This window comes from Juglans microcarpa x Juglans regia, chromosome 3S (genome assembly GCF_004785595.1).
Source record: "Juglans microcarpa x Juglans regia isolate MS1-56 chromosome 3S, Jm3101_v1.0, whole genome shotgun sequence".
Classification (NCBI taxonomy): domain Eukaryota; kingdom Viridiplantae; phylum Streptophyta; class Magnoliopsida; order Fagales; family Juglandaceae; genus Juglans; species Juglans microcarpa x Juglans regia.
In genome coordinates, this window is record NC_054599.1 from 1176499 (window position 1) to 1202217 (window position 25719).

At 35.2% G+C, this 25719-nt stretch overlaps 3 protein-coding genes across 4 annotated transcripts; 1 reads left to right on the forward strand and 2 right to left on the reverse strand.

Moving 5' to 3' along the window:
- Positions 1-1645: 1645 nt before the first annotated feature.
- Positions 1646-9243, reverse strand: LOC121257826 (polypyrimidine tract-binding protein homolog 2-like). 2 transcript variants are annotated; one of them, XM_041159075.1, is made up of 11 exons: positions 9088-9243; positions 7989-8233; positions 7204-7413; positions 5933-5995; positions 5773-5846; positions 5326-5421; positions 4942-4999; positions 4499-4603; positions 4105-4186; positions 2849-2961; positions 1646-2206 (listed from the first exon to the last, which is right to left on the reverse strand). In XM_041159075.1, exons 2-11 carry the CDS (start codon positions 8172-8174, stop codon positions 1853-1855), a joined length of 1341 nt encoding a protein of 446 aa, XP_041015009.1. In that variant the 5' UTR covers positions 8175-8233; positions 9088-9243; the 3' UTR covers positions 1646-1852. The 2 variants fall into 2 exon arrangements, with proteins under 2 accessions (XP_041015009.1, XP_041015010.1); XM_041159076.1 differs by lacking the exon at positions 9088-9243 and adding an exon at positions 7517-7574 and having other exon boundaries at positions 7989-8124.
- Positions 9244-10519: 1276 nt separating this feature from the next.
- Positions 10520-12767, forward strand: LOC121258254 (pentatricopeptide repeat-containing protein At2g13600-like). The gene has a single exon (XM_041159707.1). The coding sequence runs from the start codon at positions 10535-10537 to the stop codon at positions 12764-12766; it is 2232 nt and encodes a 743-aa protein (XP_041015641.1). The 5' UTR covers positions 10520-10534; the 3' UTR covers position 12767.
- Positions 12768-14235: 1468 nt separating this feature from the next.
- On the reverse strand, positions 14236-16085 carry LOC121258255 (bidirectional sugar transporter SWEET3-like). Its single transcript, XM_041159708.1, has 6 exons — positions 15948-16085; positions 15808-15844; positions 15454-15676; positions 15031-15192; positions 14690-14809; positions 14236-14614 (listed from the first exon to the last, which is right to left on the reverse strand). The coding sequence occupies exons 1-6, from the start codon at positions 15982-15984 to the stop codon at positions 14444-14446; spliced, it is 750 nt and encodes a 249-aa protein (XP_041015642.1). The 5' UTR covers positions 15985-16085; the 3' UTR covers positions 14236-14443.
- Positions 16086-25719: the final 9634 nt, after the last annotated feature.

The following is a 25719-nucleotide window of genomic DNA, read 5'->3' on the forward strand; positions in this document are numbered from 1 at the left end:
GGAAAAAATAAAATAAAGACTAAATGCTCTAGCCGAATGCTGCAGTTCCAATCGAAATGCTGGTCATATGGTTTCCAAATGGGTTTGTCTCTTCTCAAATCTCTCTTCTCCCACTCAGATATCTTCTTCTACATTTTCTACAGTTTAATTAATCTTTTGCAATTTTTATATTTTCTATAGTTTAATTCATCTTCTGCATCTTCTTCTTTTAATCATATCAGATGATAACATGATAGTTACCACATTACCCGGCGGTTACGCATCCCCGATTGTATATAGCAGAACTGTTATATTAAAGGATATTTTTATTATTGCTACAAGCTGTCTTTTCTTTCTTTTTTTTTTAAAAAAAAAGAAAAAGAAAGAAGACCCAACAAGTGCTAAAATAAGTGGCTTCGTGGGAGATACTTTCATTTTATTATTCTTTGTTTTTAGCAATCTAGAAATATGTTGATGAAGAGAACTTTTATTTTAAGTGAGGAATTATTTTATGTCTGATCTGAATAGCTAAGCTCATCTATCTCAAGAGATTAAAGGCAAATTGTGGGTAAGGTTATCCAATTCTAATTTGATATGATAGTTGGTTCGTAATCTGATATATATATATATATATATATATATATATATATATATATATTTATTACTACGTATTTCTTTACTAGACAAATCTTTTAGGGTCGAATATTGTGAATCTAATCGCAAGCATGAATAATTAATATAATTGTTTTCATTTTCTTTCTTTCTCCTAATCAAAGTTATGCCAAAATAAATGAAAATGATAACTTTACAATTTGCACCAATTGTATGAACCTTGTTTTGCGTAAAAAAGGACTGCCATAAAGAGGCAATTAGTTATAGTTCAAACTTCAATTTGTAGACTATAAAAGGTTAAGGTCGAAAGCCAAAACCAGCAAAGGAGTACCGAGAGCAATTATTTTGATGCTTAAGCTAGAGTTTCCCACTTCTACTATTTTTTCGTCCTTGTTTCGAGAAAGCAAATGTAACAACTTGTCAACCAATGAATCGAAGTCGAGGTACTTCTAGCTAGCAAGGATGGATCATTCTGACCGAGAAGGAATCTCTTCCGGACAACCAAGTTATAATGAGACTAAAAAACGATCCTTTCTTGCCGTGTGGAACATGGATTAGATAGAAGTGTTGTATGAGGACCTTGAGATCAAATAGAATATTTTTCTTTCCATTCCTCATGAGCCACCTTATTTCTCCAAACCAAGAGATCAAAGTGATTTTCCTCCATTTTCCCAACAAGTCAACGGGGTTTACACCATGGGGATACATCAGAAAGTTCTAATCTTTAGCAACACTCAATGAATGCATACAGTGTCAACACGAAGGCTGCATGAGCCAATGAGATGAGTTGAGGGTGGTGGAGTGGGGTGTAAATGTGAAGATATTGGTACGATGTGTCTAGGCCTTGGAGGCACGTGGAACACACGCGACTTCGTCAAAGTGTGAGCCCCACACTAATGCGATGACTGACAGTTATGGTGTCTTCTTAAAAATAAGTTCAATGGAGTGGTTCCTGTGAACTATGGGTAGCCCAGAGGTCGAAGGTATGCACAGTGGAGCACATATAAAAGTGGTCCACCAAATATAAGCAGTAAACTAGCATAACACTTGCATCGAAAAGTAACCGTCAATGATGATATATAAGAACCAAGAGGCTAAAACATTAGTTTAAACACAAAAGAAAATGCATATTGCGTGTATTTTGAGCGAGGAATTAGAACCAAAGAAAGGGGCATGAATAGCAAGCCATACCAAACAGCAAAAGACTAAGGCAGATCCTTCAAGAAAGCGCACTCACATCCCCACCTGCCTATATTTACGACTATTGCATCTGGCCAGATCCATAACGGGGCAACATTGATGACTGTGGTATGCCACTCTGGATCGATGACTGCATCATTCCTGGGGAAACTTGAAACGGCATTGTCCCAGGTGGCATGTAAGGATTATTATGCATCTGCATTGGCATGGACTGCGGCATTGGTGGAACACCAGTGCCCCACCCAGCTGAAGACTGAGGCATCACAGGGTGCTCTGGAGTGGGAGTGAATGGAGTCCTGTTGTACTGAACAGTAGGACCCATTACCGAAACTGACTGGTTCCCAAGAACCAAGGGCTGGGGGTTCACTACAGGGTTGTTTGGGATTGTATAGTCTCTGCTCCGATCATTATTGACCTGTAATCAACACACCAAACACCAAATGTGACGTTTATTCATTTCAAGTTTAAATCAATGAAACGTGATAAGGAACATCCCATGATTGTTCATAACATCCCTCCCTTCCTCCCCGGCTCAGTAAACCAAAGACATCAAGGTCCAAAACATGCATCACGGTTGCAAGTATACTATAATCAACAAAATATAAAATTAAGTGATGTACTGGGGTTGTAGAGCTAATTTTCCAATCCTGCGGCAAGTCAATAATCTTTCCCCTTCACACACCATCCCCAAACAAAAGAAAAAGGGAAAGAAAGAAGAAAAAGGCAAAAAGATAAGTATTACTTCTGCTGAAAGCCCAGGGACGCAGGGCAGTAGGGCAACAACATAAAGTTATCAACAGAACAGCAGTAAATTCATATAATAAAATATAAAAAATCCCTGCCTTCTCCTTACCAAGGATTGCGTTTCTTTCCATAAAAAGAACCAAATGGTGCATCTCATTTTTGAAGATCAATGTATAATTTTGTATAATTTTGCACATATCACAAAGTATCAGAAGTAGTACCCAGAAACCACCTTACCCTTTCTCCAAATTAATGTAAATGACTACCATAAAACATAAGACAAGATTCTTCTCAAAGGATATAGTCTGATTACCTTAATGCTGAGATCAGTATGGCGTGAATATGAGATGTGAAGCTTGCAAAATCCTCCATCATAGATGCAGTGTCCTTCCAAAGCTTCCTTGGCAACAACGGCAGTTTGAACATCTGTAAGTATGGCACCATCAGTACCAGTTACATATCCTTGTTACTATATATGGAAGGCTGCAATCTTTTCTTACTAAGGATGTAGACAATACCCATAAAGCAATAATGAGAACATGAGAGTGCTACAGTAGACAGACATACAAACATATCTAAAACGCACATGTATATGAAACGAACAATAAACTCAAAAGGCATAGGTGTTGGGTAGATTAACATGATATTTATCTTCCACAAGGCAATCATCCTGTCATTCTTTGAAGTTGATTTGCTTACATAAATAAGGCATTTTCGTAACAGCATAACTTGTTGCCTGTTGGAAGTTTTCTTCAATGTAAATGAACAGACGCGAGAAATTAGGGTAAGCATACACACCACAAACACACAACCACAATCCAATAGCCACTTGATTAGACAATTAGAAACAGATTTTCAAGCAACCATGCCGCAGAAAATAAATATTGGCATTCACTTTGGGCAATTATACAAGTCCATAGGCTAGCAGGTAAGCACTTAGCCGACAGAGCACATCTTTAACTTTTTTATAGGTAAAATAAAATTTTATTGAATCAAGTAGGTTAAGCCCAAGTACACAGAAAATATATACAATGAGTACACTTAGTCTGGTTTGGTTTCACAAACCTTTGAAACTATCTTATCTCATCTTATCTCATCTCAATATCCAAACACCATTCAAACACAAACATTTTTCAATTTCAAATTTTCAAATTTTTTATCTAATCATTACAAATTTTCCAAATTTCCAAATAAAACACAAAAAACAATTCAACTTTTTCAAATTCTAAAATTAAAATAATATTAAAAAATTATATTCTAACCTAAACTTTATAATTTTTTTATTCAACTTTTTCTCTCTCCTCTCCCAAAATCCATAAAAATCTTAACTTAAATCATTTCACTACTATTAACAAATTATCTCACTACTATTCATAGATTTCTCATCTTATGTAACCAAACGAGGCCTAGTTGCAAGTTAGGAGCTACATATGGATACAAGAAAATGATGAACACTAGCTGACAAAGCACATCTTCATATTATCCTTTTTAAATTATTTCAAAATTTTTCTCTCCCGCTTTGTAAGTACAGCATTTCAACCAAAGAAAAAAATCAGGTTTAAAGCCTACCAGGGTATTGAATCAATGCCTGTACGCCCCCATTCTTATCAAACATGGCAATCTTTTGGACCGGCCCAAAAGCAGAAAACACCTAGCCATGAAAGCAAGCATGCGAAATATCAGAATTGGGTATGACTGATTTGCACCAAAACAAAAAAATAGAAAAAAGTGTACGACTTACCCAAAGGAAAGTGTATGAATAAAATGTAATGAAAAAGAAGTGTCGAACATGACTTCAAATAAATAAAACGAGAAGTAACAATAGCAAAGTCAGCCATAAATTTTTTTTTTTTTTGATAATTCAATTATATTAGAAGAGCAGTGGGGCGCAACCCAAGTAAATAGGGTGAAATGTGAATACAAGAGAGCCAATTTAACAATTGCTATGTATTATGATAGGTACCATATGTAAAGCATCCAAGGTGACGGCATACTGCATGTTTTCAATAGACGCAAGAAGCACATTACTCTCTGGTTCTAGTTTTTTCCCATCCAAACCCACAGTTAACTGCAATGACAAGGGAAAAAATCCATTTAATCAAACCACAAGAAATATCTAACAGTTTAAAGATCTCTCATAAACAAAAATTGAAGTTTATTAAGTATGACATGCATGACAATGTTTTGCAGTAGTGACCTAATGATACCAAAAAAAAAATCATCAGATTGTGTATGATTGTGTGTGTGATAGCCTCTACCAGTAGAGCCCTCTTATCTCAAAATCAGTAATCAATAGCCTATGCAACACCTTTGATGCCCACAACTAAGAATGCCAAATAGATTATTTGAGTGCCACCACCTAGATGTCTGCATAGTTACAGGAAGTGTCAATTCCCATAGCCTTACCTGACCACTTCCATCTATCGCTGAAGGAGCAACAGGAAGGTAAGGATTAGTATAGTCCCTGAATCAACAGAAAAAGGGATAAGAAACTTGCGTGCATGACTTGTCTACAATCAATAAGGGAAAGATACATCTTAAGTACAAAACAAGTAGAAATACAGAAATATAGGATACTGTCTTTTTGGATAAGTCATATTAACTTTAATTCAAATCGCAAAGGGATGCAACCCAAATACAGAACAAGTATAGGAAACACCAAACCATAGGGATGAAGAAAAAGAACACAATTCCATGAAATCTATAAAGCTGTTGGCCCGGAAACTACTTTCCAGAAAATTGAAAAACAAAATTGAAAATAATTGATGCTCAGATGAAGGAAAGAATTACCTGCTCCGATGGCTCTGGAATTTCACACTCAAATCTGTGTGTGCAGAATACGTGATCCTAAGGTTGCAGGGTCCAACATGCTCAGGAAGAAGATACCTGAAGCCAGGGTCGAAAAATATCAGTACATCACAATGAAGGAACAGCTAACAGAAAATGTATATAAAGTGCATAGCTTGTCCATGGAGCACATGAAAATGCCAGGATCAAGGACCTGTTGGCACAACACAGCATACCAATATTTTCCGTGTATTCAATTATAAAATATATAGAAACAGGTAGAGCAAGAGATGTTTAAAAGTCCAATTGGAGTCTGACAGATCAGTTATAGCACAACTGGTGTCCAACGTCCAATGGGCTACTTGACTCAATGCATGAACCACATAACCAGCCATATGTTTCATGGAAATTGGACTAAATACCATGTCAAACAAACAATACAACTGTCACCTAGGAATGCTTCTTCCATCCAAGGCATTCTTTGCAGAAGAGGCAGTTTCTGTATCTGAAAATTGTACCAACGCCTGGAAAGAAAAAGGAATATATTCAAAATGAGCATGTATTCAAATGCTGGGAGAACAAAGTGAAGGAAATAGAAAGTTTAAGAAACCTGGAATCCAGCTGTCTTCTCAAAGGTAGTAATCTTATGCACAAACCCAAAAGCTGAAAAAACCTGCATCACCAAATTTTTTTGATTGGTAAAAAGAGCAGAAAAAAAAAAAAAAAATACCTGCACCACTAAATAACTTTCAGAAAGATAAACAAAAACAAAAATCCTGTGAACTCAAGAACCAATAGCATCTATTAACTCATTCCATAATCGAGAGCAGAAAACAGGAACGTCTTATAAATTCAAAATTTCAAAACCTTAAGCAAACAAGGACAACTGACAGATTTTATCAATTATACATGCCACTAGGAATAGGAATTAGCATTTTATGTATTTGGAAAAAATAACAAAGAATTGTAGGGCATAAAAAAAAAGTTGAAAAAGATATAGCTAAGCATCCACATTATTGCCAAAGAAATTCTACGAAAAATCTTCAAGCTCGAACTTCAGCTAAACTAAGTGTTTACGAAATAAATAATTCCCACAGATAACCCAATGATTATATGTGAATAAAGGAAAAAAGTGGCTAACTAACAACTTCCGGAAGTCCTTCCATATTCACATTGAAAAATGCTAACAGGATCATGCTGCTAGGCATGTCCATCGGTATCAAATATTTGCAAGGTTAAAAATTTATTCACCTACAAACTAGTGTCTAAGGCTATAATCCCTCATATAATTCACAGAAAATCATTAGCTCAGTAATGAGAAGGGTAGGAGAACAATCTTTTCCCATGAAATTTTATATTCTCCCAGTAGAGGAAGATCAGCATCATAAAGCTTGTGTGGATTTTGCTGCACAAACCTAAATTATCAAAACCAACTAAAACTATGACTACGAGAGAATCACAAAGATTAATAACTGAGTAACACAAAATTCCATAAGAACTATACTGGATGTAGCTATGCTACTAGCAAAAATCGCAGCACAGAGCATGCAAAAAATAGAGTAAGAGGAATGCACAAGAGAAAATAAATTGATTAAGGCCAAAACTATGGTAGGTATAGGAAGTTGAGGAGGAAGAGTAGGGAAGAAAGAGGCAGTGTTAAGGAAAGGAGAAAGAAACAAACACACATGTGCTCTTTCTCACGATGCACTAAGCTGCCATCGAAGTTATTGCCTTGACATGGGCCTGCTGATCCATTTACATTTATGTCAAAGAAAAGCTTTCCAAAACATGACACAACCTATTACAATAACTCAGTGGACGCATCCTTATAGTCACAAGTTTACCTTTTAAACGGTAAAGGAAAGCATGCAATTTGCTTACCAAATGTAACACATCAATGCTGACAAGGCGTGCATCTGCACCCTCTATTGTAACTAACAGTACATTCCCAGCAACATCTGCAGTAGTTTTGTTATTTACTATTTCTTGCCTATTTGAGTACTGTAGATAGACAGTTTTGCCACGCACTTGAGCAGGCTCAGAGGATGATGCATAATATGATATCATTGCAATAGCTTGATTTAAATCAGCCTGAAGAAACCAAGATGTAGAAAATGAAGGATGTCATATAACATAAACAGCAGGAGGAAAGATTTAAAAACCAATACAAGTTTGTAAGGACCCAAGGAAATACACTTAGGCCTGGTTTGAACAGCAAAGTGCTCCCAACTCATCCCATCTCATCTCAATATCTAAACACCACAAATACAAACATTTTTCAATTTCAAATCTTCAACTTTTTCATCTAATCGTTACCTAATCATTACAACTTTCCCAAACTTTCAAACAAAATATAAAAAACAATTCTAGTTTTTCAAATCTCAAAACAAAAATTATATTCTAATAATATTTTAACTTTATAATATTTTTATTCAACTTTTTTTCTCTCATTTCCCAAAACCCCATAAAACATATTAATTCAAATCATTTCACTATTATTCACAAACTATTTCACTACTATTCACAGATCATCTCATCTCACTATTAAAGGAGGCCTTAGACTTATACTAGTAATTGTCACGATAACAGTAATAGAGTCTCTTGAATTTGAAATCATTATAAATCTAGGATACTACACAGTTGAACTATGATAAAAGTGCACTTACGAATTCAATAAAAGCCTGATTTCTGTTAGCTCCAACATTGCACTTTGTGTTCACAACTTTACCAAATGGCTTTCCAAGTTCAATCAGTTCCTCCTCTGTGCACTCCCATGGTAAGTTTCGCAAATGAAGCACCTTCGATGGAGGTTGGGTGTAACGAAACTGTGGCTGACTCGACACAGAAGCCATTTGAACAATAACCCCACCCTATTCTGGAACACCGCAAAAATGTGTCCTCACTACCACCCCTACAAAGAAACCCATTTCATAGTCAGGTTACACGCAATAGAATCATGGACTAAAACCTCTTTCCTGTCCACGTCTACAATATACTTCTGATTTCACAATCCAGGCATGCATGTCTTGCGTATTACAGTCGCACACACATTGCTTGTCCTACAACCCATCATGTTTTCAGTATCAAGAACGCATTTTCAATATTATAAACATTTGATTTGAACAATAAATCATCTTTTCTGTCAAACAAGGGCTTCATAGGATTTTCAAAACCGGGCCTTTCTTGGTCAGGGGAAAAAAAAATCTTGAATCAAATTTTCCAAATTGAGGCAAAAAAGCTATTTTCAAGCTCATTTTTTCAAAGGCCTAAAATACATGTTTCAAGGTGGAAGCAAACAATCCAAAACACAAGCCACCGCAAGCAGAAACTATATTGCGCGGAAAACTAACCATGGGTAACACTATATTCCGCACATATCCAAATCAAACACAATTTTCTTTTTGATCGGTAAAAGCACACATACCCAAATCAAACAGAAATTAGAAATATAGATAACGCCGACAACGTAAATTGAATACCGAAATTCCAATCGATTCCTCAAGAACCCGAACCCCTATAAAGAAATTGATTATGTAACTACATATCATTGAAATAAAGGACCTTTATATCCTTAAAAAATCAACTTCTTTACATCCTTAAACGATAAAACCTATAGTGAGAAAATATAAAATCAATGCATTAACCAACGCATATTCAAATTGCAAAAGTAAAAAAGAAAAAAGAAATCTGCATTAAATCTTTATTTCTACATGTATGTTTATGTACAAAGTGAGAAAGAAATGAAAGAATTGAGCATAAACGTACACAGAAACGCAATTAAGGGTAAAAAATTAGGCGAAAGCGGAGAGAAAGGAAATGGAATTGGAAGTAGCAGAGGAAATGGCTGAGCATAATAGCTTTGAGCTTTTATCTATTTATTTTGGTTAGGGTTTTAGAAAGAAACGAGGAAACTGGAAACAGAACTTGGTGACAGGTTTGGAGGATGAGATGAGAATTTTATATTTTACTTGAAAGTTTAAAATGTTATGTTTCAATATTATTATTATATTAAAATTTAAAAAATATAAATTAAGATTTGAAAAAATTGAATTATTTATTATATTTTATATAGAAATTTAAAAAAAATATAATAATAAGATCAAATGAAATAAAACTTTTTATCTCATTTTATCTTCCAAATCTGTTCTGAGAGCTAAGCAGAGGTGAGATCTCTCTATTCATTAATTATCACAAAAAGAAAAAAAAACCTCTCAATTCATTGATTAATGGTGGATTCGAGGCGGTTTGTGGTTGCTGAATTTGATTTGATTTGATTTGATTTGAGTTTTAATGGGACGATGCTTGGTATACACCAAACCAAAGTGGGAAAAGATTCTTTGTCCACCTAGTTAGACCGTCCTCGATGACTGTTGATAATTTTATTTTATTTTATTTTTTTAAAATTAATGATTAAAGAAATGATTTTAAATATATTAATATATATATTTTTATTTTTTAAAAATATTTAAAATATTAAAAAATAAAAATAAAAATAAAAAAACCTAAACGACACACCAACGATAAAAGTTGGACCGCATAATAGTCCCACCAAAATATGCATATAAATATAAATGAATTTTTTATTTTTTTAAAATATTTTTAAATATTAAAAAATATAAATTTACTAATAATTTATTTTTTACTAAAAATATATAAATAAATATATATTTAATAGACATATTTGAGAGTCACAATATATATATGCCTTTTTTTGGGCATATATGCTTAATTAGTCTTTTTACATTGAAAAGATACGTTGATCTGAGTTAAAATAAATTAAATTTTTTATGAATAATGATGAGTTAAAATTATGAAATGTGAGATTTATTTAAGATGTATTTAGATGTTAAGATGAATAAACATATTTATATAAAATAAAATAAAAAATCATAAGTCTCGCATGCAAAAAAAATATTAAATTGAAAAAGATTCATAAGTTTTAAATATAAAAAGATTTTGAATTGAGTAATATCTAATAATTTATAAATTGTGTATTTAGATATTGGGTTAGGTTTTAGATGAGTTGATGTTAAGAAATAGAAAAATTATTTATATCAGCTGCTGTAGCTGCACATTATTGAGGAAATAAAAAAAAAAAAAAAAAAAAACCAAAGATGTGGAGAGTGTGGCTGTTGGATAGCCGTGCTCTAATAAATAAATGAAATTTGGCTCTTGGCCGCTCGCGTTGTATGGCACAAAACATTGATATTTAATGGGGGAAACGGTGCGTTTAAGTTTTATTCCTCTCTCTCGGGGACGGTCGGACACGAGCCAACGGCCCAACAGGTTCCGGGAACACAGAATGTTGCGGAGACGAGCTTTTCTAGGAACCTGGAAGCACAGTCAATGGAAGAAAATCTTCCAGCCCTTCACAACCCTTTATCAACCTCTGCTAGCCACCCGTAATCTCATAGTGTCCACTAACATTTCTATAGCTCAGCTCTGCAAGATTGGCCAACTTGACATTGCACGCAAAATGTTTGATGAGATGCCCGAACGAACTGTTGTGTCGTGGAACACCATGATATCTGGTTACTCCAAATGGGGAAAATACGATGAAGCCCTAAGACTAACTTCAATTATGCACCACGGCACTATAAAGCTAAATGAGACTACTTTTTCCTCTATACTAAGTGTGTGCGCGCGTTCGAGTTTGGTGTACGAGGGAAAAGAGCTTCACTGTTTGGTTTTGAAATCTAGGTCTGAAAGATTTGAGTTTGTGGGTAGCTCATTGTTGTACTTCTACGCGAGCTGTACTGAGATTGAAGGAGCTAAGAGGGTGTTTGACGAGTTTCGTGCTGAAAATGACCTGCTGTGGAGTTTGATGCTTGTAGGGTATGTGCAATGTAACTTAATGAGTGAAGCTATGGAAGTTTTTAAAAATATGCCATCCCGAGATGTTGTGGCATGGACTACATTGATTTCCGGATTTGTGAGGAGTGAGGATGGGTGTGAAAGGGCTTTGGAGTTGTTTAGGAGGATGAGAAGGAGTTTTGAGGCAATGCCAAATGAGTTTACTTTGGATTGCGTTTTAAGGGCTTGTGGGAGATTGGGTAGCCTAAGCGGAGGGAGGACTGTCCACGGACTTTTGATAAAATATGGATTTGAGTTTGATCACTCGATTGATGGTGCATTGATTGAATTGTATTGTGATTGTGAGGCTATTGAGGATGCCAAGATGGTGTATGATAGAATGGGAAATCCTTGTTTAAATGCTTCCAATTCACTTATTGGGGGATTTATATTGATGGGTAGGATTAAAGATGCTGAACTGATTTTTAATGGACTGCTTGAAATGAATCCAATCTCATGTAATTTGATGATTAAAGGTTATGCAATGAGCGGTCAAGTCAAGGAATCAGAGAGGATTTTTAATAGAATGACCCAAAAAACTATAAGTTCTTTGAATACTATGATTTCTGTGTATTCCAGGAAGGGTGAACTTGATAAAGCTTTGAGGCTGTTTGAAGAAATCAAAGGGGAAAGAAATCCAGTGACATGGAATTCAATGATGTCGGGTTATATTCAAAATCATCACCATGAAGAGGCTTTCAAACTATATGTGACCCTGCACAGATTATCCATAAACTCTACTAGATCGACATTCTCTACTCTATTTCATGCTTGTACATGCCTTGGATCTCTTCAACTAGGACAATTACTTCATGCCCACCTGATCAAAACACCATTTGAATCAAATGCTTATGTTGGAACATCTCTTATAGATATGTACTCTAGATGTGGGAGCATCCCCGATGCTCAAAAATCATTTAGTGGCATCTCTTCACCCAATGTGGCAGCTTGGACAGCTCTTATTAATGGGTTTGCACATCATGGAATTGGCTGCAAAGCAATTTTACTAGTTGAGGATATGTTAAAGCAAGGAGTTGTTCCTAATGGAGCTACCTTTGTGGGGATTTTGTCTGCGTGTGGTCGTGCTGGTCTAGTTGATGAAGGGATGCGAATTTTCCATTCAATGCAAAAATTTTACGGAGTAACCCCTGATTTAGAACACTACGCATGTATGGTGGATCTTCTTGGTCGTTCAGGCCATCTGCAAGAAGCTCAGGAGTTTATAAAAAAGATGCCTATTGAACCAGATGGGGTTGTCTGGGGAGCTTTGCTGAGTGCCTGTTGGTTGTGGATGGACATAGAGTTGGGTGGGAGAGTGGCTGAGAAAGTGTTCAGTTTGGATCCTAAGCCAATATCTGCTTATGTTATTCTGTCTAACATATATTCTATTTTGGGGAAATGGGGGGAGAAGTCAAGTGTGAGGAAGAGATTAAGGGGCTTAGGCATAAAAAAGGCTCCTGGTTGTAGTTGGATTGAGATGGACAGCAGAGTTCATGTGTTCTTTGTAGAAGATAGAACCCATCCTCATTGTCATGATATTTATACAACTTTGCAGCATCTAAAATCCAATAGTGGAGGCTGTTTACTTTAAAGCAACATACTCGTTAAAGATCTCACTTCAGTTGTTTCATTTTTCTTTCTTGTTAATTTTTTTTGCTCTCCATACACCCTCTTGGCTTTGGTTTTATGTCCAGATTTTGGTATGCTAACAAATTAAATGGAGTTGTTAAAAAATAATTGATCTGAAATTATCGGTTTAGGTTATCTTCCTCCATATGTATGAGTCAGATATTTACTACAGTGTATCATGACAGTATTATCTCTTTGCATCTATACTATAGGTAGATGCAGTTCTGGAAAATATCCTGTGTTTTTGTTCATTGCCAAAAACATTGTTTTGTTTAGGGTTAAGCTCACTGTAGCAAATCTCTGCATGTAGTGACTTGGGTAGGCATAGGCTTTGATCTGTTTAAAATGGTTCTGATTGTGTTTGCAAATATGGTCATATTCTTTTTCCCTCAGTTGAGCATTATGAACATGTTTGTGAATGGGCTCAACTTGTGTTACATAATCTTCAATGCGGGCCCATACACCGTGGTGACAGAATATTCCAAATGGAACCTTCAATATGTCTTTTTTTTTTCACTTTTCAATTGCATGGCGGTCAATCATCATGCATGTTGGGATGACAGCCGCCTGACATTTGGTTGATGCTGAATGGACTACAAGGATATATTCTTCTCAAAATTAGGTTCTATGTAAAGCCAAAGAGCATTTCTTTTATTTTTCTCATACCTAATAAAAATTAATAATGATGCTAATGACAATGCAAGTTAGCTATTGGTTTTGTGTTTTTGGCAAACAAAAATCTGCTTAGAGAAACTATTTCATAGAATCCCCCCCCCCCCCCCCAAAAAAAAATGGAAGAAAGGATTCTTTGCCACTTTTCACCTTTCCCTAGGTGAATAGTGGAACTCCAAAAGTTTAGTTTGAGGAAGAGAAAGGAAGTTATCCTTCCAGAGCTTATATAAATGCTCTAATGAATCATTAAAGAGATTCTTTTTGGTTCCTTTATTGACAAAGGCTGGTTTTTTCATGGACAGTGATACCGCTAGGTAATAAAGGGGGGTTCTACTGAGCTTAGGTGGCTGAGTAGATACATAAACCGGAAAAAACATTATCTTTTTCCAATTTGTTTTGTTTCGTTGGAGAAACAAGTGATTAGATTGAGTTGGTAAAGAGGCATTTGAACAGACAGAAGATGGACGTGGAATTTATAGAGTTTTATTTTCCAAGTAGTGCATTTTTTTCCCCTTTTTGCTTATTTGTTACCGAAACAATAAATTGAATGTTTTTGTTGCACGTGTAGTTTAATTTCAAGAATTTATGTAATGCCATTATTTTATGTTTTACACTTAAGATTGAGCAGAGCCACTCAGTGCAAGATGCTGTTTCTTTTTCTTCCCTCGTTCTTTTTTTTTTTTTTTTGGTAATTTTAATGACATTGCTCAATTAGCATGCTTCATGTCTCGTAAGAATTGCATTACAACAAAGATTCCCTTCTAGAGCTGAGGCTGTTTCTCCTCTTTCTAGGCTCATTGAAATTTATTGCTTTGTGAAATTAAGTACTGCCAATCACAAACCAACCCCTTGGAATGACACAAAACATTGCTGAAATGGCAAAATATATATGTGCATGCCTTTAGATACATATGCATGCATGCATTGATGCATTTTTTTGAACCTAATAAGATCACAGTTGATTTTTCTAAATTTTTCCATTCAAACTCCCATCAATTGTAAGCTGAAGCTGTTTGGATCTCTCATCATTCTTTTCCAAATCCAATTTGTTAGGTTCTTCCATAATTCCTCGTTTCCTGTACTTGCAGTAGAGCATGAGTTGAAGGATACCTAAAGGACTACCAACCAGATTTGGGGCCTGCAGATTTCAGAAATATGGAAGTTATGAAATATATACATCACAACAGACCTAGAGCTCAATTATGATACAAACCGCGAGAAACAGATCATGACTCAGTAGTCCATAAGCCATCCAAAGTGAACTAGCAAGGAATGAGAAAAAAGATAAGTAGAACGGCATGAACTCCACACTCCTTGTAAGTATGACTTGCTTCTGCAATTAAAAACTAAAGTTATATGCTGACAGTGACAACAAAATGCTATGTCCAAGAATAGAAACCTTAACAGGAGATATGAACTTAGAATGAAGTGGCATGTATACATGCGACGTCTTGAATGGATTTGAAACAAATAAAAAAAGTTTCTACATTTTCTGTTGCTATTTAGGTTGCTCCAGAGAACATTTTCATGAAATTATGAGAAACAATGACTCACCACTACCACCAGTGGAGAACCGTACATTGCTACAGAGGCTACTAGTCCTACACTCCCAACAAATAGCTTTCGATGATGGTGGCCATGGAAAGAACAAGCTGAGATGATTGAAGTGGTGCAGAAGACTACGATAACAGGTGTCACTGTCACAGCTACCTTCATCTGCACCCTCATGATATTTATACATCAATATTCTCCTCATGTAATTGTGCATGCATGTCTGCTGTATCTTAATGTAGCAACTGAGAAAACCCATGTTTTAAAAATAAAAATAAAAATCAGTATGCTGGAACATATAAATAAGGCACTCGGCCCATGCATACATTCAGAGCAGAATTATATATCCTGTGTTAGCATGGTAAACTGTAATATATCATGTATGCAAGCAAAACTATGCTATTAAATGTGAAATGTGAAACTTGCCTTTCCTCTAGCTGAAGTGAACCATAAGTATATGACTATGAAGGAGAGTTCGAGAAGGATCCCTAGGCCATTGATGGAAATTACAGGAAAGTTTTCCCACCTATTGCTTACAACTGGCAATCCATACCAAGTATAGAGAAGGCAGTTTAATAATGCAATAACATAAGGAACACAAGAATACCCCTCCGTGCTTTTCTTCCTTATGACTCTTGAAAAAGTTAATCTGAAATATAAAGAAAATCATAGTAAAAAAAGTTGATTAAAATGGTCAAATGATTCAATCTGTCCAGTATTGCTCACTGGACTTGAATAAGATGAAGTCTGCTAGGCAGTAAATTAGAATGTTGACATTACATGGGAGCCGTATAGAGTAACAAAGAAGCAGCATTCCCTGCAGTAAACACCATGTAAATAGGAATATTAAGTGAAGTTTTTGTGATATTTGTTCATCAATAGTGCTTGGGAGCTGAGAAAATAAACAAAGAGGAAAATACCCATGACTCCTACTGCCAAGCGTAACCTCTCTCCCATATTTGGCCTGGCCAGGAAAGATGTTCCTGAGATGAGAACTGGTCCCAGCAACCAGACTCTGAACAATAACTCATGAAGACTGCTTTGTTGACTTTAGCACTCTTCATATATATATATATATATATATAATGGTGAGACAGATAAAAAGAGAATATGTGCATTTGCAAGTGTCTTTGCACATTCATATGAAATGCCTCCTTAGTTTATGATCACCATCAAATCTTGGTTTATGATCAACATAAGCTGATATATATAATGGAAAAAAAGGCTGCCACATATTTTTATGAATGCCTCATTGGTTTGTTTAATCTTCTTGATGTTGGCACATTCATATGTGCATTTGCAAGTGTCTTTGCACATCCTTATGTTCGATAAGAATGATAGGATATGGAATTATTTACTTTATTTGGTTGAAGAGAAAAGATATTTGAGAGAAGCGAGTCTTTTGTATTAAATTTGTGACTCTGTACAAAATACTACCATTACTATGGCATGGCATTGTAATTTAAGAGGATTTTGAGAGAAAAATGAGTACATTTGTGATGAATGATGTTTCGATCCTGATTTGTCGCCCAGTAAAAATTTGGTCGGTGGAGTCAATTCCCGCTTGTTGATATGGACAATTCATTACGTACTGCTCAGATTGCACATTGTTAGTTAGGCCAAGTGTGTGAAATTCTGTTACCTAGAAATTGATTGGTGATTATAAATGTAATATTCTTGGTGTTTTCAAGCTGAATGATATGTGAGCATAAAGAATATATATGTTCCCAGCTAAAGAAACATACCAAGTGCATTCTGTTGTTGTAAAGCATAGAATAAATAACTTTGATGTGAATGTTAATTTGTAACATTAATATATAGCTCCCAACATGGTTTAATGAGTATCAGAACATTCCTTTTGATGATTGGTCACATCAACCCTAAAACAGGCAATCTCAATATCTGGATTCTCTTCTTTTTAAAAGCTCAAAAGTTGTTCATCTGGTACAACAAATTTTCATGAAAAGTCTAGTTAGCATTATGAATAATGCCAATGTTTGCTCTTCGAGTGGATGGATGTTGGGGCATATGTCGATGAGCCTTATATTGTGATATAAGTGGGGTAGGATATTATGCCTACCGACTAGTAATACAGTCACAAATAGATTTTATAAAAATAAATTTACAAACTGATATGGCTTTCATATAATGCATTAAAATGTCACGTCAATATATGCAGCAAATATGGTCAATATATACATGGATGGATATATACGAGGTAAGAAAATTCACATGCACGATATGTGTATATATGTATATATAGAATACTATCTTGATTAGGAGATCATGTATTTATTTACTTTCTTATTTCACTTGGCCTCTTTCCCCATAAATAGGCCATCTTACTGTACATAACATTCATTCAAAAATATAAAAGTGTATTTCAAGTTCTATTTTTACTTATTTTCATCATGGCCTCAGAGCCACATGTTCCCTGTAGACTATTTGCGTAATTTTTTCGGCATTTTTTTTCCTTGCAAGGTACAAATCATCTGATTTATGAAAGACCCAATCCCATCCGTCGTCACACGCGCTGCAATGGCCCACGACAACGTTCGGCCCTCAACACCATGATCAACCACAAGTATTTTCCTCTTCACATTTTTAATGACATATCCTGATAGAAAAGCTGTTGGCGAGTTCAACAAGACCAAAATCTACACTAGAGGATCTCGCACGCTCTAGTCAAAGAATTTGGCCACCGTCCATGCGCTGGAAGTCAAACTTCTCCATGTGCAAGACTAAGATGCAAGACACGTGTCTCACCATCCCAACGTGCCACGTTAGTTGTTGACTGTTGACTTTGACTAGGTGGTCTCTACTCAATATTTTGCACTAGCTTCATATTTTCTGTTTGTTTTTGCATTGAACTTCTCTCAATGCCTCAAAGTTCTTATAATTTAGACAATACTGTTCATTCGATTGATTTTATTTTGAATGAACCCAACTACAATATGTGAGCTTAACATATGAAGGTTTTCCTATGAGGATGTCGATTGTGGGGTTATGTATCTGGCAAAATCTCTCCACCTATGCCTAAAGATGGAGAGACAGAAGATGATTTTGCTTCACGTCTTGAGAATTGGGATAATATGCACTTTAAGATATTTTCCTAGTTTATCAATACTTTAGTTCTTTCTATTCATAGCCTGTTTCCAAAGCTTGAGAATGGAAACATTACTTAAAATTTTCTAGCACGTCAATACAACTACATTCATGATGCTTCCTTAGAACTAGAGTTTTAACTAGAGGCTAAATTTAAACAACAAATACCGATTTTTCCTGCGATGGCTTTTGGTGCAAAAAACCATGAAATTTGTGGAAAAAATATTTTCCGACCGATTTCACTCGTGGGGCTCATGGAATATAATCGGTGAAATAAAGTGTTTTATCCCACGAGTTGGCCAACTCTTAAAAAATAAGTACTTTTTCTAACGAGTAGTTGTGGGGAATTTTTTTTTTTCACCATGAAAAATATGATAGCATTTGGTTGTTAATCTTGGAAAAAATTATTTTCGACAAGAGTTCGTGGGGAATGATATTGCCCACAAAACACTTTGTTGGAAATGTCTATTTGAAAAGAACTCTTATCACGGGAAATAATCACTTCTAGCAAAACAAAGTATTTGCCGCAAGTAATATTCGCGGCAAATACTAAAAGATTTAACAAAAAAATTTGTAAAAGCAAGAAAATTAGACTGAGCAAAACATATTCAAAAGAAATCGTCAAATATAAGCTAAAAATATATATATGAACCTTGGAGATCAAAGTTTACACTCATATAACAATATCAAAGAAACGTGTAAAATTGTGTTAACATGTTCATCTACTCAAACATAATCACAATAATAGCAAATAAAAAACCTAAATAACACATTAATTAATATATTGAAGAACATGATAGGAGAATGATCTTCTAAAAATCCAAAGTTGCCTGTAATCTTGTGGTGTATATATATATTCCGCTATTGATTGGTCATGTCTTAACGTTGAACAAATGAGCTTATCCTAATGAAGAAGTAAGCAACGTTAAACAAATCAACTATACAAATGGCAAAAATCTATGAATCTGGCAAAAATCTTACCATGAATATGACAAGTGAAAGGATGATAAGGGTCAACAAATTTTACTAGCTGATATATATTTCATTGTTCCCATTACCTAAACAATTACAAACTCAATTTCAAAAACCATAAAAGCAAACTATAAGATAGATAACTTCAATACAAAATCTATAACAAGACCAACCCCATGTGAAAAAATCAAACATTATTAGAGCTAACCAGCCTAGCAGGCAAAACAAACTTAGTTATAGTTTTATTTTACAATTTTACAGTTAGCTTAGTTTAGTTGGCTCTTGATTTAGTTTGTATATAAGCAAGAGCCTCATTGTAATTATACAGATTGAATTTCATTTTGTGAAATATTACTTTTCTTGAATAATGATTAGGAAGTTTTCTCCCAGTTTCTACTTGTTATGAGTTTCTAGATTGTATCAAAAGAAAATTCATCTTTCACTAGTTTTTGCACTCTGTTTTTCTCTACTTTTCTTTGATTTCACAGTATGTCGACTACAAATCCTTCATCGCCTACAGTTTCTTTGTCGACTAATCTTGACAATCAATATATGATCACTTCGGCAGATGTTTCCAATACTGCAATTGTCTCTCCAAAGCTCAACGACAATAATTATTATTCTTGGAACCATGCAATGCTTATGGTGATTGGCTCTCGAAACAAGATCAGATTTAGTGACGGTAGTATCCAACCTCCAAGTTCTACTGATGATCCTGGTTACAACGCTTGGTTTCATTGTTATCTAATGGTCTCTTCTTGGATCTGTACTTCGGTGATTCCAGAAATTGCCCAAGTAATCTTGTATATAGAAATTGCTGAGAAGATATGGAAATTGCTTAAACATCGTTTTCAGCAGAGCAACGAAGCTCGGATCTTTGAAATTCAACAAGCTCTTAATAATATCACTCAGAATCAATCATCTGTGAGTGATTATTTCACTCGCCTTGAATCTCTGTGGAATGAGTGGCATCAGTTCTCGCCTATTCCTGTTTGTACGTGTGGAAAATGTGCTACATGTACCTGTAAAGTTCTCGAACTCATTGTTGCTCGTGAAGAGAAAAACCTTACCATGTTTTTTTTCATGGGATTGAATGAGAATTATCTCACTACTCGAGGTAATATTCTCCTTATGAAACCATTTCCTTCGTTGGATGAAATCTATTATTTGATTATTCAAGAAGAGCGTCAATGTGGATTCTCTCGTACCTCTTCATTGAATCAAGAGAACATTGCGATGCTAGCTTCTCAAGCACATTCACTTTCTGAATCGGTTGTTGCTGTTGTACTGAGGAAGAATTTTCATTCTACTAGTCAGAGAGAATCTCCTCACTGCACACATTGTAACCAAAAGGGTCATACTCGGGACAAGTGTTTCGAGCTTCATGGTTATCCCCCGAGCTGGGTGTCAAAGAAGAAAAATTATGTTGATTCTAAATCTGGATTTCGCCAATCCTCTATTAATCAAATGTCTACTTCCCTAGAGGCAAATTCAGTTCCTAGTTCTGGTCAAGTTTTTTCTCAAGAGCAACTTCAACAGCTTCTCAATGCTATGCAAACTCAGCTTAAACCAGATTCACCTCTAGGTATTTCTTCTCAATTCAATCCACCACAACCTACCAGCTATGCCAATATGATAAGTAGTTCATCTTCTCTTTGTTTTGTTAGTTCTGCAATAGCTCATTGTCTTAATTCCATTTCTTTTACACGCCTTCATTCCTTGAAAACTTGGATTGTTGAGTGGAGCTACAGACCATATGGTCTGTTCTCTTTCTCTATTTTCTTCACCTCCTACTCCTGTTAATGCTACTGTTAATTTACCAAATGGTAAATTTGCTCCTGTATCTCATATAGGATCAGTCATGCTATCGGCAACATTAACCTTACATCATGTTTTGTATGTCCCTTCATTCACTTTCAATCTGATTTCTGTGCATAAACTTACCTCAGATTCAAATATTTCCATGATATTCTTGACTGATAAATGTTTGCTTCAGGACCTGCTTGCTTGGAAAACAATTGGAGTGGCTGATCAAAAGAATGGACTATATTTGCTAAATTCTAACTCTCTTTCATGTTCTGTATTTCAGCCTTCATCTTTACTTTCTTTCAACTCTGTTTCTTCTTCAATTTCTACAAACAAACTTGCCTTGTGGCATAGCAGATTAGGACACGTCTTTGTCCAGAATGCATATGTTACATGATGTACTTCCTGATGTCAGTTTTCATCATAATAATGATCAATTTCAGATCTGTCCATTAGCTAAGTAGCATAGACCTTCTTTTCCCATTAGTTCTATTAAATCTACCATTCCTTTTGCGCTTATTCATTGTGATCTTTGGGGTCCATTTGATGTTCCTACTAATAATGGTCAACACTATTTTTTAACAATAGTTGATGATTTCACTCGTTGTACTTGGCTTTATTTACTAAAATTCAAGTCCCAAACTGCCAATACACTTGAGTCCTTCTTGGCTATGGTTGAAACACAATTTGCATCCAAAGTTAAGATCATTCGTTCTGATAATGGCACATAATTTAATTTTTCCAATCTCTTTTCTTCTAAGGGAATCATACATCAACATAGCTGTCCATATACTCCACAACAAAATGGAGTACCCAAAAGAAAACACCAGCATCTATTGAATGTTGCTAGGGCGCTGAGAATTCAATCCAACATTCCTTTATCTTATTGGGGTGATTGTATCATAACAGCTACATACTTAATCAATAGGTCTCCCTCTCCTTTACTGAACAATAAGTCTCCTTATGAGCTTTTGTTTTCCAAGAAATCTTCATATTCGCACTTGAAGGTATTCAGATGTTTATGTTTTGCTGCCAATATATCTACTCACAAAGCCAAGTTTGATACTCGTGCTAAGAAATGTGTATTTCTTGGTCATCCATATGGTACCAAGGGTTATAAACTCTTAGATCTAGACACCCAATCTATCTTTGTCTCTCGTGATGTTGTTTTTCATGAGAATTCATTTACTTTTCAAAATCTCTCTCCTAATTCTATTTCTCACTCGGACTTTGTTCTTCCTACTTGTGTCAATGACATTGATCATTCTCTATCAGTTGATGTACTTTCTTCCCTACCAACTTCTAGTAACATCAGTCCAGAACATTACGATCTGGTTGATGTTCCTCCTAGAAGATCTTCTCGTACCAAACATCCTCCATCTTATTTGCAGGATTATCATTACAAAATGGTTCATACTTTTGATCAAACTTCATTGCCTTCGGATTCTACACAGCAGCATCCTGGTCTAGCATTTGATCTCTAAAAGTATCTCTCTTACACTCATTTTTCTCTTGCTCATAAAACCTTTAGCATTTCTATTTCAACTCATCCTGAACCCAAGACATACAAACAAGCTGCCAAAGACCCTAAATGGCAAGAAGTTATGAATGCATAAATTTTAGCTCTTGAAAATAATAAAACCTGGACAGTTACTGATTTGCCTCTTGGTAAGAAAGCAATTGGTTGCAAGTGGGTGTATAGGGTGAAGTACAAGGCAGATGGCAGTGTTGAAAGATATAAAGCACGTCTTGTAGCAAAAGGTTTTACACAAAAGGAGGGAATTGACTATGCTGAAACATTCTCTCCTGTTGCTAAAATGTCAACAGTCTGTTGTTTTTTGGCTTTGGCTGCTAGTCAAAATTGGTTTTTAGAACAACTTGATGTGAAAAATGATTTTTTGCATGGGGATTTAGAAGAGGAAGTTTATATGGTGATACCAACAAGTTTTGCAAAAGAAAGGGAGCACAAAGTATGTTGTTTATTGAAATCTTTGTATGGATTGAAGCAGGCCAACCGCCAATGGTTTAAGAAATTGACTACTGCCCTTTTGTCCCTCGATTATAAGCAATCTAAAGCTTATTATAGCTTGTTTACAAAGATGCAAGGTTCTTCTTTTACAATACTTTGGTTTATGTTGATGATGTTCTAATTCTTCCAATGATATGTCATATGTTGCTCAAGTGAAGTCTTATCTTCACGATCAATTCAAAATCAAGGACTTGGATCGACTTAAGCATTTCTTGGGTTTAGAAATAACACGTACTACTGCTGGAATTTCTGTATCTCAACGCAAATATGCTCTTGATGTCTTAGAGGACAATGGTTATCTTGGTTGCAAACCTGTCCAGTTCCCTATGGATTCCAAGCTTAAGTTGACAAAAGCTGATGTTGATGTTTTAGAAGATCCTTCTTAGTGTCGAAGACTCATTGGTCGATTACTATATCTCACAATAACTCGGCCAGACCTGTCATATTCGATTCATTTCCTAGCACAGTTTATGGACAAGCCTTGCAAATCCCATTTAGATGCTGTCTACCGAGTTCTTCGATATGTAAAAGGAACTCCTGCACAAGGATTGTATTTTCCAGCATCATCTTCTACTCAAATCAGAGATTTTTCTGACTCTGATTGGGCTGCCTGTGTTGATAGTAGAAGATCCATTACAAGGTTTTGCCTTTTCCTTAGTGATTCATTGGTTTCTTAGGAGTCTAAGAAACAAACTACAGTGTCCAGAAGCTTTGCTGAAAGGGTACCGTGCCTTAGTATCAACCAGCTGTGAAGTCATCTAGTTATTATAACTTCTTCATGACTTACAAATTTCTCATTCTTCACCTGCCTCTCTCTATATTGTGATAGTAAATCTGCTTTATTGCCTGCAAACCCAATTCATCATGCTCGCACAAAGCTTGTTGAAATTGATTGTCATTTTATACAGGAACAGCAAGCAAAAGGTGTTATCAAGACCTTTTATGTTATTCCAGCTCACCAATTGGCAGACATTTTCACCAAGGCCCTCGAGAAAGCTCAGTTCCAGTTTCTTCTATCTAAGTTAGGCATTCATAATCTTATGCTCCACCTTGAGGGGGAGTATTAGAGCTAACCAGCCTAGCTGGCAAAACAAACTTAGTTACAGTTTTGTTTTACAGTTAGCTTAGTTTAGTTGGCTCCTGATTTAGTTTGTATATAAGCAAGAGCCTCATTGTAATTATACAGATTGAATTTCATTTTGTGAAATATTATTTTTCCTGAATAATGATCAAGAAGTTTTCTCCCAGTTTCTACTTGTTTTGAGTTTCTACAAACATCATAACCCAAACAACCCCAAAAACAGTGCGCATTTTATTGCTTTGCAAAAACGTTAACCAAAATGATAGCAAAATTGAATCACCCAATTGAAAAAAATAAAATGGAAAGCCAACAATTATCAGCAGGCGGTAGACAACGAGAAAACCTTGTTCAACTAGCAACTGGAAAATATCGATTACTGAACATACTTGAACCAGAGATAAAAATCCGAGCATTGTTTCTATATAGCCTGAAACAAATGAGGGCTAAACCTGTTTAGATTTTATGAAAATATCCTTTGCATTAACAAAAAAGGTATCAAAACAATGTGTTATGTTATTGCAAGCAAAAAGCTTTCATCTACATCCAAAAAAAAAAAAAACAAATGAATAAAAAAAAATTGTTGAGTATGGTACACATCATCTTTCCCAGAACCCCATTTAGCAGACATCAACACTGGGTAATAACCATTTTTTAATCAGTTGAGATTCATGATAAATTTGCTATCTTTTATAGAAGAGATTCTCCTCTTCCTACAAAGTCAAAATGCAGTAACAATTCGTTTTCCTTAGTGGAGAGACTTTTGTTGTATTAACATTTTGAGTCTTGTGAGTTGATTACTTGGTTTCAAGGTGTTGCCTTTTGGCTTGTCTTTATGTCTTCTATTCTCATTATTTAATTATTGATGGACTGAACTCCTAAATAAAAGATGATGGGGTCGGGATGGGTTATAACTGAAAAAGCTTTATAAAGGATTATTTTAACCTTTGGTTCTTTTACAAGATGTGTATGTATAATTTTATATATCTTGCCAATCCTAGCTCAAAATCATTTATTCAGGTCTGAAATAATATCAGCAAATATCTTTACGCGATAAGAATGTAAATTAGAAATTTCAAAACTTCAAAAGAATCTGGCATAAACCTCGTGTGCTAAATGATTTATCAGGACAACATTGTATTGTTTCTGGTCACAAGTGCAACAATGGCCTGAAAAAGGGGGGAGGAAGGATGGAATAATATCAGTAAGGTCCAGCTTTAAAAAAATTTATGCATATTATGGACAGATTTAGGTCCCCTTGAACGTACAGATTGAACAATTTTAAACAGATTGTGAAGAATATATTTGAGAATATATTAAAAAAGACAAAGTTGATCACAAAAAAAGTGAAGAAGTATTATTACATTAGTGTTGGAATTATTGTAGACTTGTAGATAGTTGGGCTTGTAGCTCTTAGCCAAGGAAAAGTAGTGACAATGGATGAATATTGCATTTGTAAGACAGGTTATTGCCATTTGCCTAGAGGTCAGATAAACAGGTTATTGAAAAACACATACACACACTCTTGAAACATAATTTTTCAAAAAAGAATGCTAAAGAAATTAAAAACATACTTGAGAGGCATTGAACTCTGTAAGACTAGGTGCACCAAAGTGTTTGGGTAGCATATTGCAAACCATATGAACTTCAACTTTATGTCCCAACAGGTGGTGGTAAATATACCTGCAAGGAATGTGGTATT

Bases quoted from the DNA above. Each gene is read 5' to 3' on its own strand.
- LOC121258255 (XM_041159708.1), bottom strand. From the start codon at position 15,984: ATGGGAGAGAGGTTACGCTTGGCAGTAGGAGTCATGG. The intron at 15,845-15,947 runs GTATTTTCCTCT...TGTTTACTGCAG, and splicing joins CTTGGCAGTAGGAGTCATGG to GGAATGCTGCTTCTTTGTTA. The intron at 15,677-15,807 runs GTAATGTCAACA...TTTATATTTCAG, and splicing joins TTACTCTATACGGCTCCCAT to ATTAACTTTTTCAAGAGTCA.
- LOC121257826 (XM_041159075.1), bottom strand. From the start codon at position 8,174: ATGGCTTCTGTGTCGAGTCAGCCACAGTTTCGTTACACCCAACCTCCA. The intron at 5,847-5,932 runs GTTTCTTAAACT...TTTTCTTTCCAG, and splicing joins AGAAGACAGCTGGATTCCAG to GCGTTGGTACAATTTTCAGA. The intron at 5,000-5,325 runs GTAATTCTTTCC...CTGTTGATTCAG, and splicing joins TTCCAGAGCCATCGGAGCAG to GGACTATACTAATCCTTACC.
- LOC121258254 (XM_041159707.1), top strand. From the start codon at position 10,535: ATGGGGGAAACGGTGCGTTTAAGTTTTATTCCTCTCTCTCGGGGACGG.